General features: G+C 46.6%; 2 protein-coding genes across 8 annotated transcripts in view; one reads left to right on the top strand and one right to left on the bottom strand.

Annotated features, from left to right (window-relative positions):
• Nucleotides 1-7457, top strand: part of LOC106604783 (amyloid beta precursor protein binding family B member 2) — a 42998-nt gene extending 35541 nt beyond the window's left edge. For 4 of the 5 annotated variants that reach the window (XM_082975189.1, XM_082975190.1, XM_014199813.3 and 1 more), the window contains exons 10-14: nt 954-1029; nt 2090-2179; nt 3832-3947; nt 4223-4405; nt 4857-7457. In XM_082975189.1, coding sequence (XP_082831315.1) covers nt 954-1029; nt 2090-2179; nt 3832-3947; nt 4223-4405; nt 4857-5030 — 639 coding nt within the window. In that variant the 3' untranslated portion in view covers nt 5031-7457. The remainder of the gene's footprint in view (nt 1-953; nt 1030-2089; nt 2180-3831; nt 3948-4222; nt 4406-4856) is intronic. The other variant, XM_014199815.3, reaches the window with a different exon arrangement.
• Nucleotides 7458-7464: 7 nt separating this feature from the next.
• Nucleotides 7465-13173, bottom strand: part of LOC106604784 (putative methyltransferase NSUN7) — a 38562-nt gene continuing 32853 nt past the window's right edge. For all 3 annotated transcript variants that reach the window (XM_014199817.3, XM_014199816.3, XM_014199819.3), the window contains 2 exons: nt 8460-8736; nt 7465-8293 (listed from right to left, as the gene is read on the bottom strand). In XM_014199817.3, coding sequence (XP_014055292.2) covers nt 7818-8293; nt 8460-8736 — 753 coding nt within the window. In that variant the 3' untranslated portion in view covers nt 7465-7817. The remainder of the gene's footprint in view (nt 8294-8459; nt 8737-13173) is intronic.

Genomic DNA, 13173 nt, shown 5'->3' with positions numbered 1-13173 from the left:
CGTCTTGTCTCAGTGTTTCTCAGCTCTTACTCATTACGTTGTTGGCCTGGCACTCCCATACAGAAGTAAATGAATAATCCCAAACAGTCACTCATTGTGCGCTAGTAAGTAAGTCCTACACTCCACATTGTCTATTTAAAACAGTTCCTACTGCAGTGTGAAAATTGACTGACCTCAGCCTCTGTTGGTGTGTGTGTGTGTGCGTGCGTGCCTGCCTGCATACATACATACATACGTGTGTGTGTTTGTTCCCCTGTGAGCAGAGAGTTGCAGACTCACCATAGACTTTGATTAATGACACCTACAATTAATCAACTATCTCGAAGGGAGTGCAGCACATTACAGTGCCCTATTCTTAAGGAGTGTGGCTGCTCTGCTGCAGTATAAGAACACAAAGAGATCGAGAAGAGAAATGGAGAGGGATTCTGTCACGCCCTGACCTGAGAGAGCAGTTTTTCTCTGTTTGGTTAGGTCAGGGTGTGACATGGGGTGGGCATTCTATGTTTTCTATTTCTTTGTGTTTAGCCGAGTATGGTTCCTAATCAGAGGCAGCTGTCTATTGTTGTCTCTGATTGGGAATCATACTTAGGCAGCCCTTTTTCCCTCCTTCAGTGTGGGATCTTGTTTTAGTACAGCTCAGTTAGCATGCAGAACGTGACGGTCGGGTTTGTTTGTTTGTTTGTTTGTTTGTTTGTTTGTTTGTGGTTTGAGTGTTCTGAGTTATAATAAAATGTATCATGAGCACTTACCACGCTGCACCTTGGTCTCCTCTCTACAACAAACGTCACAGATTCATTCATTAGGAAATATTTCTACATTTTAGATCAAAGAACACAATGACTTGTGCTTCTTTCTGAGTTTGAAGTTTTAAACGCTTTGAATTTCTTTGTTTAACATGACCATCTTATCCCCCCTCTTTTACCCCTCTCTCCCCCACTCCTCTCTACCTCCAGATTATGGCTGAGAGGAAGAGTGCGAAGGCTGCTGCCTGCAGCTCATCCCAAACAGGCTCCGATGTTCCTCTCCAGGGTAAGGGGATTGGTGACACACACACACACACACACACACACACACACACACACACACACACACACACACACACGGTACTATTCATTAATAGTTATCTGCTTACGTAATTGGAGTTGAGCGTTAACTTGATTTGTTTCTCCCTCTGTATTTATTTCATGAGTGTTTCACTGCAAATGAAAAAAAGGCCTCTTATGAATCCAGAACTGAATGCAAACACTTGTTAATGAAAAAGCTGTGCTTGGTTCACTTAAGCCTGAATTATGCTGACAACAGTACAACATCTCATGACACATTACCAAAAGTACTAAACCAATTATTATAGATAATAAAATAACAATTCATCCCATAACTTCAACTTTTGTGTCATGATCTGCTGACTAAGGGGGAAATACTTTTATTCTACGCATCGAGTAAAAAACGTGGATGGGCTCTGAGCTCACAGGAGCAGCGCTCACCTCATTAAAAGCCAATTAGTGTTGAGTCGTGGCCAGCCCTAACACTCAGCAACCCCTGTTGAGAGATCAAAGCGCTCATTGGACGAACATCGCTCACTCGCTACCACGACCAAACCGCCTGTGCACTCCACTACCAGATCCCTCCACCGGCTCTCCCCTCCTTTCATTCCATCCCTTGTTTCTCCCCGACCCTCAGGCAGAGTGTAATAGGTAGTAGGCTAACTCCTGTTCTGTTGTTTATCCGGAGTGTTGGTATTTAAACTCTTCTCTGTGTTAGGATGGAGAGCGGGATAGAAGACTTACCGCCCTTCAGGCCACCCTGTAAATACATTTGTTTTTGAGCTGAGCGTTTATCAAAACAGCCCCTCTGAAGTTCTGCACACTTGTATGAATAATCATTTTTCGTTTTTTTTTCTTCATATGGCCTAATTAGATGCAACAGCATCTGAAATATTCAAATATTCACCCAAGAATCTGTTTTATTTTTGTATTTTAGACTAACAAGCCGGTTTGGACATGTCTTTGCCTGAGTCTGCTCGGACATCCTTTGTGTGTGCGTGTGTGCGTGTTCATCTTTGGTGTCTGATGTGTGTATTCTCCCACAGAGTTTCCCGTCCCAAAGACTGAGCTGGTGCAGAAGTTCAATGTGCACTACCTGGGGATGACGTCTGTGTCTCGCCCCATAGGTAAGAGAAGTAAGGACGCTACATATACAGTCGTACCTAACCACCTGAATTGTTCCGTTAATCATGGTCCATACACCTGTACACATACTGGAGCAGTGGAGGCTCCTCAGAGGAGGAAGGAGACGAGCAAAAAAATCTAAATAGTGAAACAAAGTTGTCCTTTTTAGATTAAACTATACTAAATATATTCTCATCTTCAAATAATTTATTAAAACGCACTGTTTTGCTATGAAGGTCTACGGTAGCCTCAACAGCACTCTGTAGGGTAGCACCATGGTGTAGCCGGAGGACAGATAGCTTCCATCCTCTTCTGGGTACATTGACTTCAATACAAAACCTAGGAGGTTCATGGTTTCCCCCCCCTTCCATAGACTTGCACAGTAATTATGACAATTTACGGAGGATGTCCTCCAACCTATCAGAGCTCTTGCAGCAGGAACTGACATGTTGTCTACCCAATCAAAGGATCAGATAATTAATCTAGTACTGAAAGCATAAGCTACAGCTAGCTAGCACTGCAGTGATTAAAATGTGAGTAGTTGACTGAAAGAGACAGACAATAGCTGAACAGTTTTGAACAAAGTAAATTCTTCAAAAATGAAAGAGAAGCAAGAGAGAGGGAGAGAGAAAGCTAGCTATATTTCTCATAGTATTTTTTTCACTTTCACTTGCTTAGCTAGTTTATGCATCTAGCCAGTTTAGCCTACTCAAACACCCGGCTCAAACAGAGAGGGATGCTATGTTAGCTTGCTGGCTATTGCTATCCCACACAGAAACTCTTCCAAGTCAAAGTAAGCTTTTGGTTTTATTAATTTATTGCCACCGGGGCCCACCGGTGTAACTGCTAAACTGCTTTCTGACTGTACACTGCATGATTGTAGCGGGTTTACTAACGCGTTAATTGTAGTTGCTATATTGACTATGACATTAGCTAATATGGGGACAAAGACGTAGGCTGTGTGTAGTTGTTAGTGGTTAAGATTTGAAGGTTTGGCTTGGAAAGTTGTTTTTTGCCTGGTCACAGACAGCTGATGTGTTGTGAACTGAAGTCCACAAGCGAAGGGAAAAGGTGAGAGGAGGGGAGCACGTTGATGCGAGAAGGAATACAACGAGCAAGTGATCATGCCGTTTGTATGTGGCTGCTATGAAAGTGAACTGTGTTTGCATGTGATCAGATGTGTATTCATACCGCCAATTCTGTTGAAAAACGTTTCTTAAACAGAAGCGAATGGAACGAAACGGGGCTAAACATACCTGAATTTGTCCAATAGAAACTCTTGTTGGCAATTGTTGGACTAATGATTACACCCTAGATCAGCTAGATCCAGTCAAAAGTGTGCAAGGCGGTATTAAATGAGTCACTGTCTATCGCCTTGATTATTTAAAAAATGTCTCTCGACCTGTGCACCTATGTTGTAAACTTCATTCATAGGCTAAATTGTAACAACCTCGTGATGGGTACAGGGAAAATGTGACTATCATGTAGTAGTCATAATCTATCAATGTTACATTGAACTGGGTGAATGGAATATGAAAATAATCGTCCTCCCTCGTCTTAAACGGCACCGACCGCCACTCCACTGGAGTTAGAAAACAAACTCAGGTTTCACCTCTCTCTTTCCTCCCTCTCTCCCTCACTGCCTCTCCCTCCCTCTCTCCAGGTATGGATATTATCAACGGGGCTATAGAGAGCCTGGTGTCCTCCACAGGAAAAGAGGACTGGACTCCTGTCATACTGAGTGTGGCTGACGCCACCGTGGCTGTCATCAAGGAGAAGGCAAGTAGCATATTTTCTTCACTTACCTGTGGATTATCTCTGAATCGCTTTACCACATTCATGATTTTCATTTGTTATCCTTTTGGCAACCGCATGTGAAACAACAGATTCACATCTAACCCGTCTGGACTGAAGCTTACTGTAGATATTGTTTTCATCTTAACCAGCCTGGCTTTTCTTGCTTTGACCCCTTGCCCTCATCATGACAAAAAAAACATGTCTACATTTCTACCTGAATATTCCCTATATTCTATAACCATTGGTCCCCTGGACAGGAAGAGGAGGAGGAAGTGCTGGTGGAGTGCCGCGTGCGTTTCCTGTCCTTCATGGGAGTGGGCCGGGACATCCACACCTTTGCTTTCGTCATGGACTCTGGGAACCAGCACTTCCAGTGCCACGTGTTCTGGTGTGACCCCAACGCTGGCAGTGTGTCTGAGGCCGTGCAGGCTGCTTGTGTGGTGAGACTCCTACTCATACCTACTGTGTGTACACACACATACTGTATATATACATTGTCTGCTTATCCTCTTTACCTCGTTCTTGCATGTTAGGCTTGAACCAGGACGTGGACATGAAGCTACAGTTAGTGTTAGGGTTGTGATTGGTTTAAGGTTGTGGTTGAGGCTATGGTTAGGGTTGAACCAGGACGTGGACATGAAGCTACAGTTAGTGTTAGGGTTGTGATTGGTTTAAGGTTGGGGTTGAGGCTACGGTTAGGGTTGAACCAGGACGTGGACATGAAGCTACAGTTAGTGTTAGGGTTGTGATTGGTTTAAGGTTGGGGTTGAGGCTACGGTTAGGGTTGAACCAGGACGTGGACATGAAGCTACAGTTAGTGTTAGGGTTGTGATTGAGTTAGACTCTGATGTACTTTCCTCTCCCCCTTCCTCCTCCCCTCCTCTTCCTCAGCTGCGGTATCAGAAGTGTCTGGTGGCACGCCCCCCCTCCCAGAGAGCTGGCTCCTCCTCCCCGCCCCCCGACTCTGTGACGCGCCGGGTGACCACCAGCGTGAAGCGTGGCGTCCAGTCTCTCATAGACACTCTGAAAACAAAGAAAACGCCCTCAGAACTGCCTCAGCAATGACGGACAGCTCACTGACCACACCCCCTACCACAGCCCCTGGCTTTGTCACTCACACTATCGCCACAACTACGACCTACAACCACTCCTAACCAATACCAGCCATGGTAACCAACGATGTACATACATGTTAACACCACTGGGCAGACCAAAGGAGGAATGGATCTGGGAATGTAGATCTGCTCAAAATAATAAAAAGTGAACTAATCTGCAGAAGAAGAAGAGGAAGGCCAAGCTACAGCAGAATGATGTGCTGCTAATTTGGGCCATCATTAGTGGAACTTTCCATTGAGATTTGAACTCTGCCATGACATAGCGAGACTTGCCTACTTTAGCCAGGCCACAGCTGTCCTCACCGGGCACTGCCTCGTCTTGTGGAGTATTATTACTACTGAGCTTTATGGAGTATTAAGCCGATGTCACACAAAGCATTCTGGATACAATTTATATTGCTTGCAACGAAGTTGCACCTGTGTTGCACAGTGTGTCACCCCCCCCCCCCAAATGTTTTGGGGCCTGCAAGATAGAAATGAATCCTATTTCACGCAACTGACTGTATGCAGTGTCCAATCAGTGAGCAGAAAAAAAAAGTTTACATGTCTCGTCATATCGTTCCGTACGGAACTCTGACCCAGTTGTCGTGTCAACACAGCTGTAAGTGCTGCTGCAAACCACAACGAGACATGCCAAATGTCAGAAAAAAATGGTCTAGTCATGGTTTATGTACATGCTCTGGCAGTCGATAAATGTCATTTTAAAAGTGAACCCAGACCTTTATCTGTCCAGTTTCAACTGAAATTGTCCAACATGAACTGCGCTGGCTAGGTTAGCTCATTGCTAGTTTAGTTAGCTAAAAACAAAATAAAAAAATAAAAAGTTTTGCTAGCTAGCGTGGTAAAACACAGCCCTTGATCATGACTCTCAGTTCCATTACTTTATACGTAAGAGTTATTGGATGAAGGCGTCTTCTCTACGGGGGAGTTTTGTTTAGAGCCCCGATGCTCAATCTGAACATTAACGAGTCGCTTGCGGTACGGTTATGGAAGCGTAAGGACCTTATCTTTCATATCATCGAGAAATAATAAAATAAAAGGTTCATTTGATACACTGACTGTAGCAAGGTGTGTATCTTTTTTTTATTTGAAGGATTCTTTCTCTTCTGATGAAAGACAAGGGCCACATGTTTTGAAAGCCTTGATTATTGACGTTTCTAAATGTCTAAACACCGCGTCGGGATTGTAGTCAACATGAGCCAGTCGTGGGCTAAGCGAAAGGCTGAAAACTGTAGGAAGGCAGAATGCCGTCTTGAGTTTGAGAGCTAGGTAAAAACAGACTTGGCAATAGGAAACATTCTAGCTTGCTAACTAAATTGTACAGCCAGCATTTTTGTCTATATCGATGCTGCTACAATTGCCAAACGTTTGGATAAACAAATAATTTATGAAACCATGATGTGATGTTTAACAGGACTGGATGTTGCATGCGATTTAAATTGCGTCCAAATTGCTTCCTGTGACGCAGGCTTTAGACTAATACTGAGACACACTGGACATACCTGAGAAAAATAACCAATCCCCACTGAGTGCTGGCTTTGTTGCATCAGGAAGCCCACACTGAATGTGTGTTTGTTTATCAACCCCTTTTTTGTACTTCTTGTACACAGTGAGAGCAGCCCTGTTCCCATCGCAGTGCCAAACTGAGTAGCATTCCAGAACGGGACACACACACAATGGTCTCTTTAAGACGTCTGTCTCATTGACGTGGAAACGGGACATGCTTATGGTAAAAGCCGGTCGCTATGGACAAGGCCACTGACCAATCGCCGCCATCCAGCTGTTCTACCCGACCTGGTAACCTTTGAGCCTCAGACTCCAACAGAGACGTGTCACGGACTATACAGCCATGATGTCCTAACAGAGACAGGAAGTGTACAGGACATGGGAACCAATGTATTCCATCCCATCTGGCCCACATAACAGACTGAACCAATGTCTCCCTTGAGAAGGGGTGCTCGGATTGTACTATACTTATTGTAAAGTAATGATTGTACCCCAGGTTGGAGGTGAGAGGGAGGAATGGGGTGGTGTTGGTATTTCATGTGTCTGTAATCTGAATGTGTGGGGAGAGATAGAGATGGATCATCATTGGAGAGAGAGGTTACAGAGGAGGGTGTCATTATGGAGAAAGGTGCTCTGCACAAAAGCCTAACCACATACACACACACACACACACACGGAGAGCTGACCACCCACTGTCTCCTTTAGGATCCAGGTACACCTCTCTACACTCTTAACTCAACTCTGTGAATGCAATCCACTCCAACGTTAAAAACATACGTGAAGATAGTGTGATTTATGTGCTCTGTTCTTCACTCATCTCTACACCATGTAATTGTAATCTGTTGTGAAAATAAATGCAATACCAAAACAAGGGAAGGTCTTGAAAGTGCAGGTTTATTTTCTCATGTAATGGGTCAAGTCATTGAAGTCATGAAATCACATATTTGGTAATTGGCACTACTGTAAAAATATACAATTACTGTATACTTGAGACTATGGCATACTTGTTTTATGACACATACGAAAAGTACTAAAGTGAAATTACTTTAAAGGTGCTTTATTGTTTTTGCTTTAAAACTATAATAATGACAGCACTATGGACACTGTGTGAATGTAACTTCCATGTGTGTAACATGTCTTCTATGTTTCAGTGTATGGTAGTGTGTTTTTTGTCTTCAATATTTGAGTGTGTATCTGTGTATTTGCCTGAAGTATTGTCCTGTGTGCCGTGTCAGAGCCAGGGGCGAGGGTGTTTGACGACAGGCTTTTCGTGGACACTACCAGAGGACTTGATCAGGGGCACCTGGGGGGGTGAGGTCTTCCACTGGTAGTAGGCCAGGGAGGGGTTGGACCTCTGGGGGGGCGGAGGGAGGTTCCGGATCTGTCTGGCCGGGGGGGGGTACCCAGGGAACAAGACCGGGGGCAGGGTGAGGGACACGGGGCGCAGCACCTCCTGACGTCCCTTAGGGGGGCCAGGGTGGACCAGGGGGGCGAAGGGGGCTGTGGTGAGAGGGGCAGCAGGGGGGTTGGGGTCTGTGGCGGTAGGCGAGTGGTGGTTGTTGTATGCGGCTGCAGTGTTGATGAGGCGGGTCTGATTCTTCCTGGAGAGGCTGGAGGCGGGGTTAGGGGCGGAGTAAGGGGAGGTATAGGAGGTACTGTTGGAGACGGAGGGCTTGGGAGGGCGTCGGCGAGCAGGCTTGGCTTTACCTAGAGGAGAGGAAGAGGGGGATGGCGGAGTGTGAGAGAGGAACGAGGCGAAAGGAAGAGATGGAGAAGAGTGAGATAGCTCTTGGCCTTTGGACTAGTACGACACAGAAAGAGCAGTTGAGTATGCGTGTGTTAGGAGTGAAACTGTGTGTGTGAATGAACTGACCTCGTTGCGACAGACCTCCATTGGTCGACCCCACCGTAGGGGCGGAGCTACTACCCTTGGTCTCACGGTTCAGGAACTCCATGACTCTGGATTGGCTGCTGACTGTGGCGTGTGGGCGTGTATGAGCTGAGCGGGCGTGACTGATTGGTGCCTGGTGGGTCTGTCGGCCACGCCTCTCCTTCCTGGTTGGATTGTTGGAATCAATCCCGTCCAATAGGCCCGTGGCTGCTGCCCTGGCAAGCACTTCCTGTGCAGACTCGATCTCTTCCAGGTCAGGCTGTCAGGAAAGGAACATGGAGAGAGTAAGGAGGAGATACTGGAACAAGTTTAAACCATGTGATAATTTTACGACAAAATAGGTTGGATATACAGTACAGTCTTTTATGAGTGTTTTATGAGCGTCAAGTAAGCTGTCAATAGTACTTTAGAGAGCAGAGAGGAGAGCAGAGAAGAGAGCAGAGGAGCAGAGAAGAGAGCAGAGGAGAAGAGAGCAGAGGAGAGGAGAAGAGAGGAGACCAGAGGAGAAGAGAGCGGAGGAGAAGAGAGCAGAGGAGAAGAGAGCAGAGGAGAAGAGAGCAGAGGAGAAGAGAGCAGAGGAGAAGAGAGGAGAGCAGAGGAGAGGAGAGCAGAAGAGAGGAGAGCAGAGGAGAAGAGAGGAGAGCAGAGGAGAAGAGAGGAGAGCAGAGGAGAGCAGAGGAGGAGAGAGGAGAGCAGAGGAGAAGAGAGGAGAGCAGAGGAGAGCAGAGGAGGAGAGAGGAGAGCAGAGGAGGAGAGAGGAGAGCAGAGGAGAGGAGAAGAGAGCAGAGGAGAGCAGAGGAGAAGAGAGGAGAGCAGAGGAGAAGAGAGGAGAGGAGAGCAGAGGAGAAGAGAGGAGAGGAGAGGAGAAGAGAGCAGAGGAGAGGAGAAGACAGCAAGAGGAGAGCAGAGCAGAGGAGAAGAGAGGAGGAGAAGAGAGCAGAGGAGAGGAGAGCAGAGGAGAAGACAGCAAGAGGAGAGCAGAGGAGAGCAGAGGAGAAGACAGCAAGAGGAGAGCAGAGGAGAAGAGAGCAGAGCAGAGCAGAGCAGAGGAGAGGAGAGGAGAGGAGAGGAGAGGAGAGGAGAGGAGAGGAGAGGAGAGGAGAGGAGAGGAAGAGGAGAGCAGGGCAGAGGAGAAGAGAGGAGGAGAAGAGAGGAGGAGAAGAGAGCAGAGGAGAGGAGAGCAAGAGGAGAGCAGAGGAGAGGAGAAGAGAACAAAGGAGAGGAGAAGACAGCAAGAGGAAAGCAGAGCAGAGGAGAAGAGGAGAAGAGAGCAGAGGAGAGGAGAGCAGAGAAGACAGCAAGAGGAGAGGAGAGGAGAAGAGAGCAGAGGAGAGGAGAGCAGAGAAGACAGCAAGAGGAGATGAGAGGAGAGGAGAGCAGAGGAGAAGAGAGCAGAGCAGAGAGGAGAGGGAGGCACCATGTCCTTTCTTCCTGCTGCAGGGTCACCTGCTGTCACAGCACCAACCCACACAGCTCTCCTCTCCCCACCAACTGAATAATTCACACTTACTGAGAGAAAGGAAGGGTGTGTGTGTGTGTGTGTGTGTGTGTGTGTGTGTGTGTGTGTGTGTGTGTGTGTGTGTGTGTGTGTGTGTACATTTGAGTTGTTTTGCAGATGTGTACGGGAGGGTCTTTTGGGGTTGCACAGACTGTGTTGATGCTAACTCACACAGACAGGGGGCGCTGAATTATTCAACAGATTCTCTCCCTCCCCCTCTCCTTCCCTCCTCATCCCTTTAAATCTCACATCCACCCCATCCCCCCTCACTTCTGTTCAAGCCTCTTAAATCATCCTCTCTACCTGGGCACACTGCTAAACTTGTGTGCAGCAACAAACCACAAACACCACCATACACAACATACTCTACCATTCAAAAGTTTGGTGTCACTTAGAAATATGCTTGTTTTTGAAAGAAAAGCACAAAACACCAGTCTCAACGTCAACAGTGAAGAGGCGACCCCGGGATGCTGGCCTTCTAGGCAGAGTTGCAAAGAAAAAGCCATATCTAAAACTGGCCAATAAAAATAAAAGATTAAGATGGGCAAAAGAACACAGACACTGGACAGAGGATCTCTGCCTAGAAGGCCAGCATCCCGGAGTCGCCTCTTCACTGTTGAAGTTGAGACTGGTGTTTTTTGTGGGTACTATTTAATGAAGCTGCCAGTTGAGGACTTATGAGGCGTCTGTTTCTCAAACTAGACACTCTAATGTACTTGTCCTCTTGCTCAGTTGTGCACCGGGGCCTCCCACTCTTTATATTCTGGTGAGAGCCAGTTTGTGCTGTTCTGTGAAGGGAGTAGTACACAGCGTTGTACGAGATCTTCCGTTTCTTGGCAATTTCTTGCATGGAATAGCCTTCATTTCTCAGAACAAGAATAGACTGATGAGTTTCAGAAGAAAGTACTTTGTTTCTGGCCAATTTGAGCCTGTAATCGAACCCACAAATGCTGATGCTCCAGATACTCAACTAGTCTAAAGAAGGCCACTTTTATTGCTTCTTTAATCACAACAACAGTTTTCAGCTGTGCTAAGATAATTGCAAAAAAGTTTTCTAATGATCAATTAGCCTTTTAAAATGATAAACTTGGATTAGCTAACACAACATGCCATTGGAACACAGGAGTGACGGTTGCTGATAATGGGCCTCTGTGTAGATATTCATAAAAAAATCAGCCGTTTCCAGTTACAATAGTCATTTACAACATTAACAATGTCTACACTGTATATCTGATCCATTTGATGTTATTTTAAAAACAAGGACATTTCTAAGTGACACCAAACTTTTGAACGGTAGTGTAGGTCTTAAACAAGTACATTCACCGTACCACAAACTGTTTGACCCAGTTATGCCATTCTCACCGCACCTCTGATAACCAGGAAGAATATAAACTCCCACCTCCACTGTGCAATTCTACTTACAAGCTAAGACAAACACGCACATGATTCTAAGTTCTGCCTGCGTATTACACGACTCTAACCGTCTCTCAATATGGGGACATTTAAAGAGCGCAGGAGACACATCACAATCCAGACACATCACCGTCCAGACACATCACAATCCAGACACATCACCGTCCAGACACATCACAATCCAGACACATCACCGTCCAGACACATCACAATCCAGACACATCACAGTCCAGACACATCACAGTCCAGACACATCACCGTCCAGGCACATCACCGTCCAGACACATCACAATCCAGACACATCACAGTCCAGACACATCACCGTCCAGACACATCACAATCCAGACACATCACCGTCCAGACACATCACCGTCCAGACACATCACAGTCCAGACACATCACATCACAGTCCAGACACATCACAGTCCAGACACATCACAGTCCAGACACATCACATCACAGTCCAGACACATCACCGTCCAGACACATCACAGTCCAGACACATCACATCACAATCCAGACACATCACAGTCCAGACACATCACCGTCCAGACACATCACCGTCCAGACACATCACCGTCCAGACACATCACAGTCCAGACACATCACCGTCCAGACACATCACCGTCCAGACACATCACCGTCCAGACACATCACCGTCCAGACACATCACAGTCCACACACATCACAGTCCAGACACATCACCGTCCAGGCACATCACCGTCCAGACACATCACAGTCCAGACACATCACCGTCCAGACACATCACCGTCCAGACACATCACAATCCAGACACATCACAGTCCAGACACATCACCGTCCAGACACATCACAGTCCAGACACATCACAATCCAGACACATCACAGTCCAGACACATCACAGCACAGTCCAGACACATCACAGTCCAGACACATCCCCGTCCAGACACATCACAGTCCAGACACATCACATCACAGTCCAGACACATCACAGTCCAGACACATCACAGTCCAGACACATCACAATCCAGACACATCACAGTCCAGACACATCACAGCACAGTCCAGACACATCACAGTCCAGACACATCACCGTCCAGACACATCACAGTCCAGACACATCACATCACAGTCCAGACACATCACAGTCCAGACACATCACAGTCCAGACACATCACATCACAGTCCAGACACATCACCGTCCAGACACATCACAGTCCAGACACATCACATCACAATCCAGACACATCACAGTCCAGACACATCACAGTCCAGACACATCACAGTCCAGACACATCACCGTCCAGACACATCACCGTCCAGACACATCACATCACAATCCAGACACATCACAGTCCAGACACATCACAGTCCAGACACATCACAGTCCAGACACATCACAGTCCAGACACATCACCGTCCAGACACATCACATCACAATCCAGACACATCACATCACAATCCAGACACATCACAGTCCAGACACATCACAGTCCAGACACATCACCGTCCAGACACATCACAGTCCAGACACATCACAGTCCAGACACATCACATCACAATCCAGACACATCACCGTCCAGACACATCACATCACAGTCCAGACACATCACAGTCCAGACACATCACAGTCCAGACACATCACAGTCCAGACACATCACATCACCGTCCAGACAAATCACCGTCCAGACACATCACATCACAATCCAGACACATCACCGTCCAGACACATCACCGTCCAGACACATCACAGTCCAGACACATCACAGTCCAGACACATCACATCACAGTCCAGACACATCACAT

The sequence above is a fragment of the Salmo salar genome, chromosome 05, assembly GCF_965601325.2.
Source record: "Salmo salar chromosome 05, fSalSal1, whole genome shotgun sequence".
Taxonomy (NCBI): Eukaryota; Metazoa; Chordata; class Actinopteri; order Salmoniformes; family Salmonidae; genus Salmo; species Salmo salar.
The sequence above is the reverse complement of the archived record's forward strand: the minus strand, read 5'-3'. Positions and strand labels throughout refer to the sequence as shown.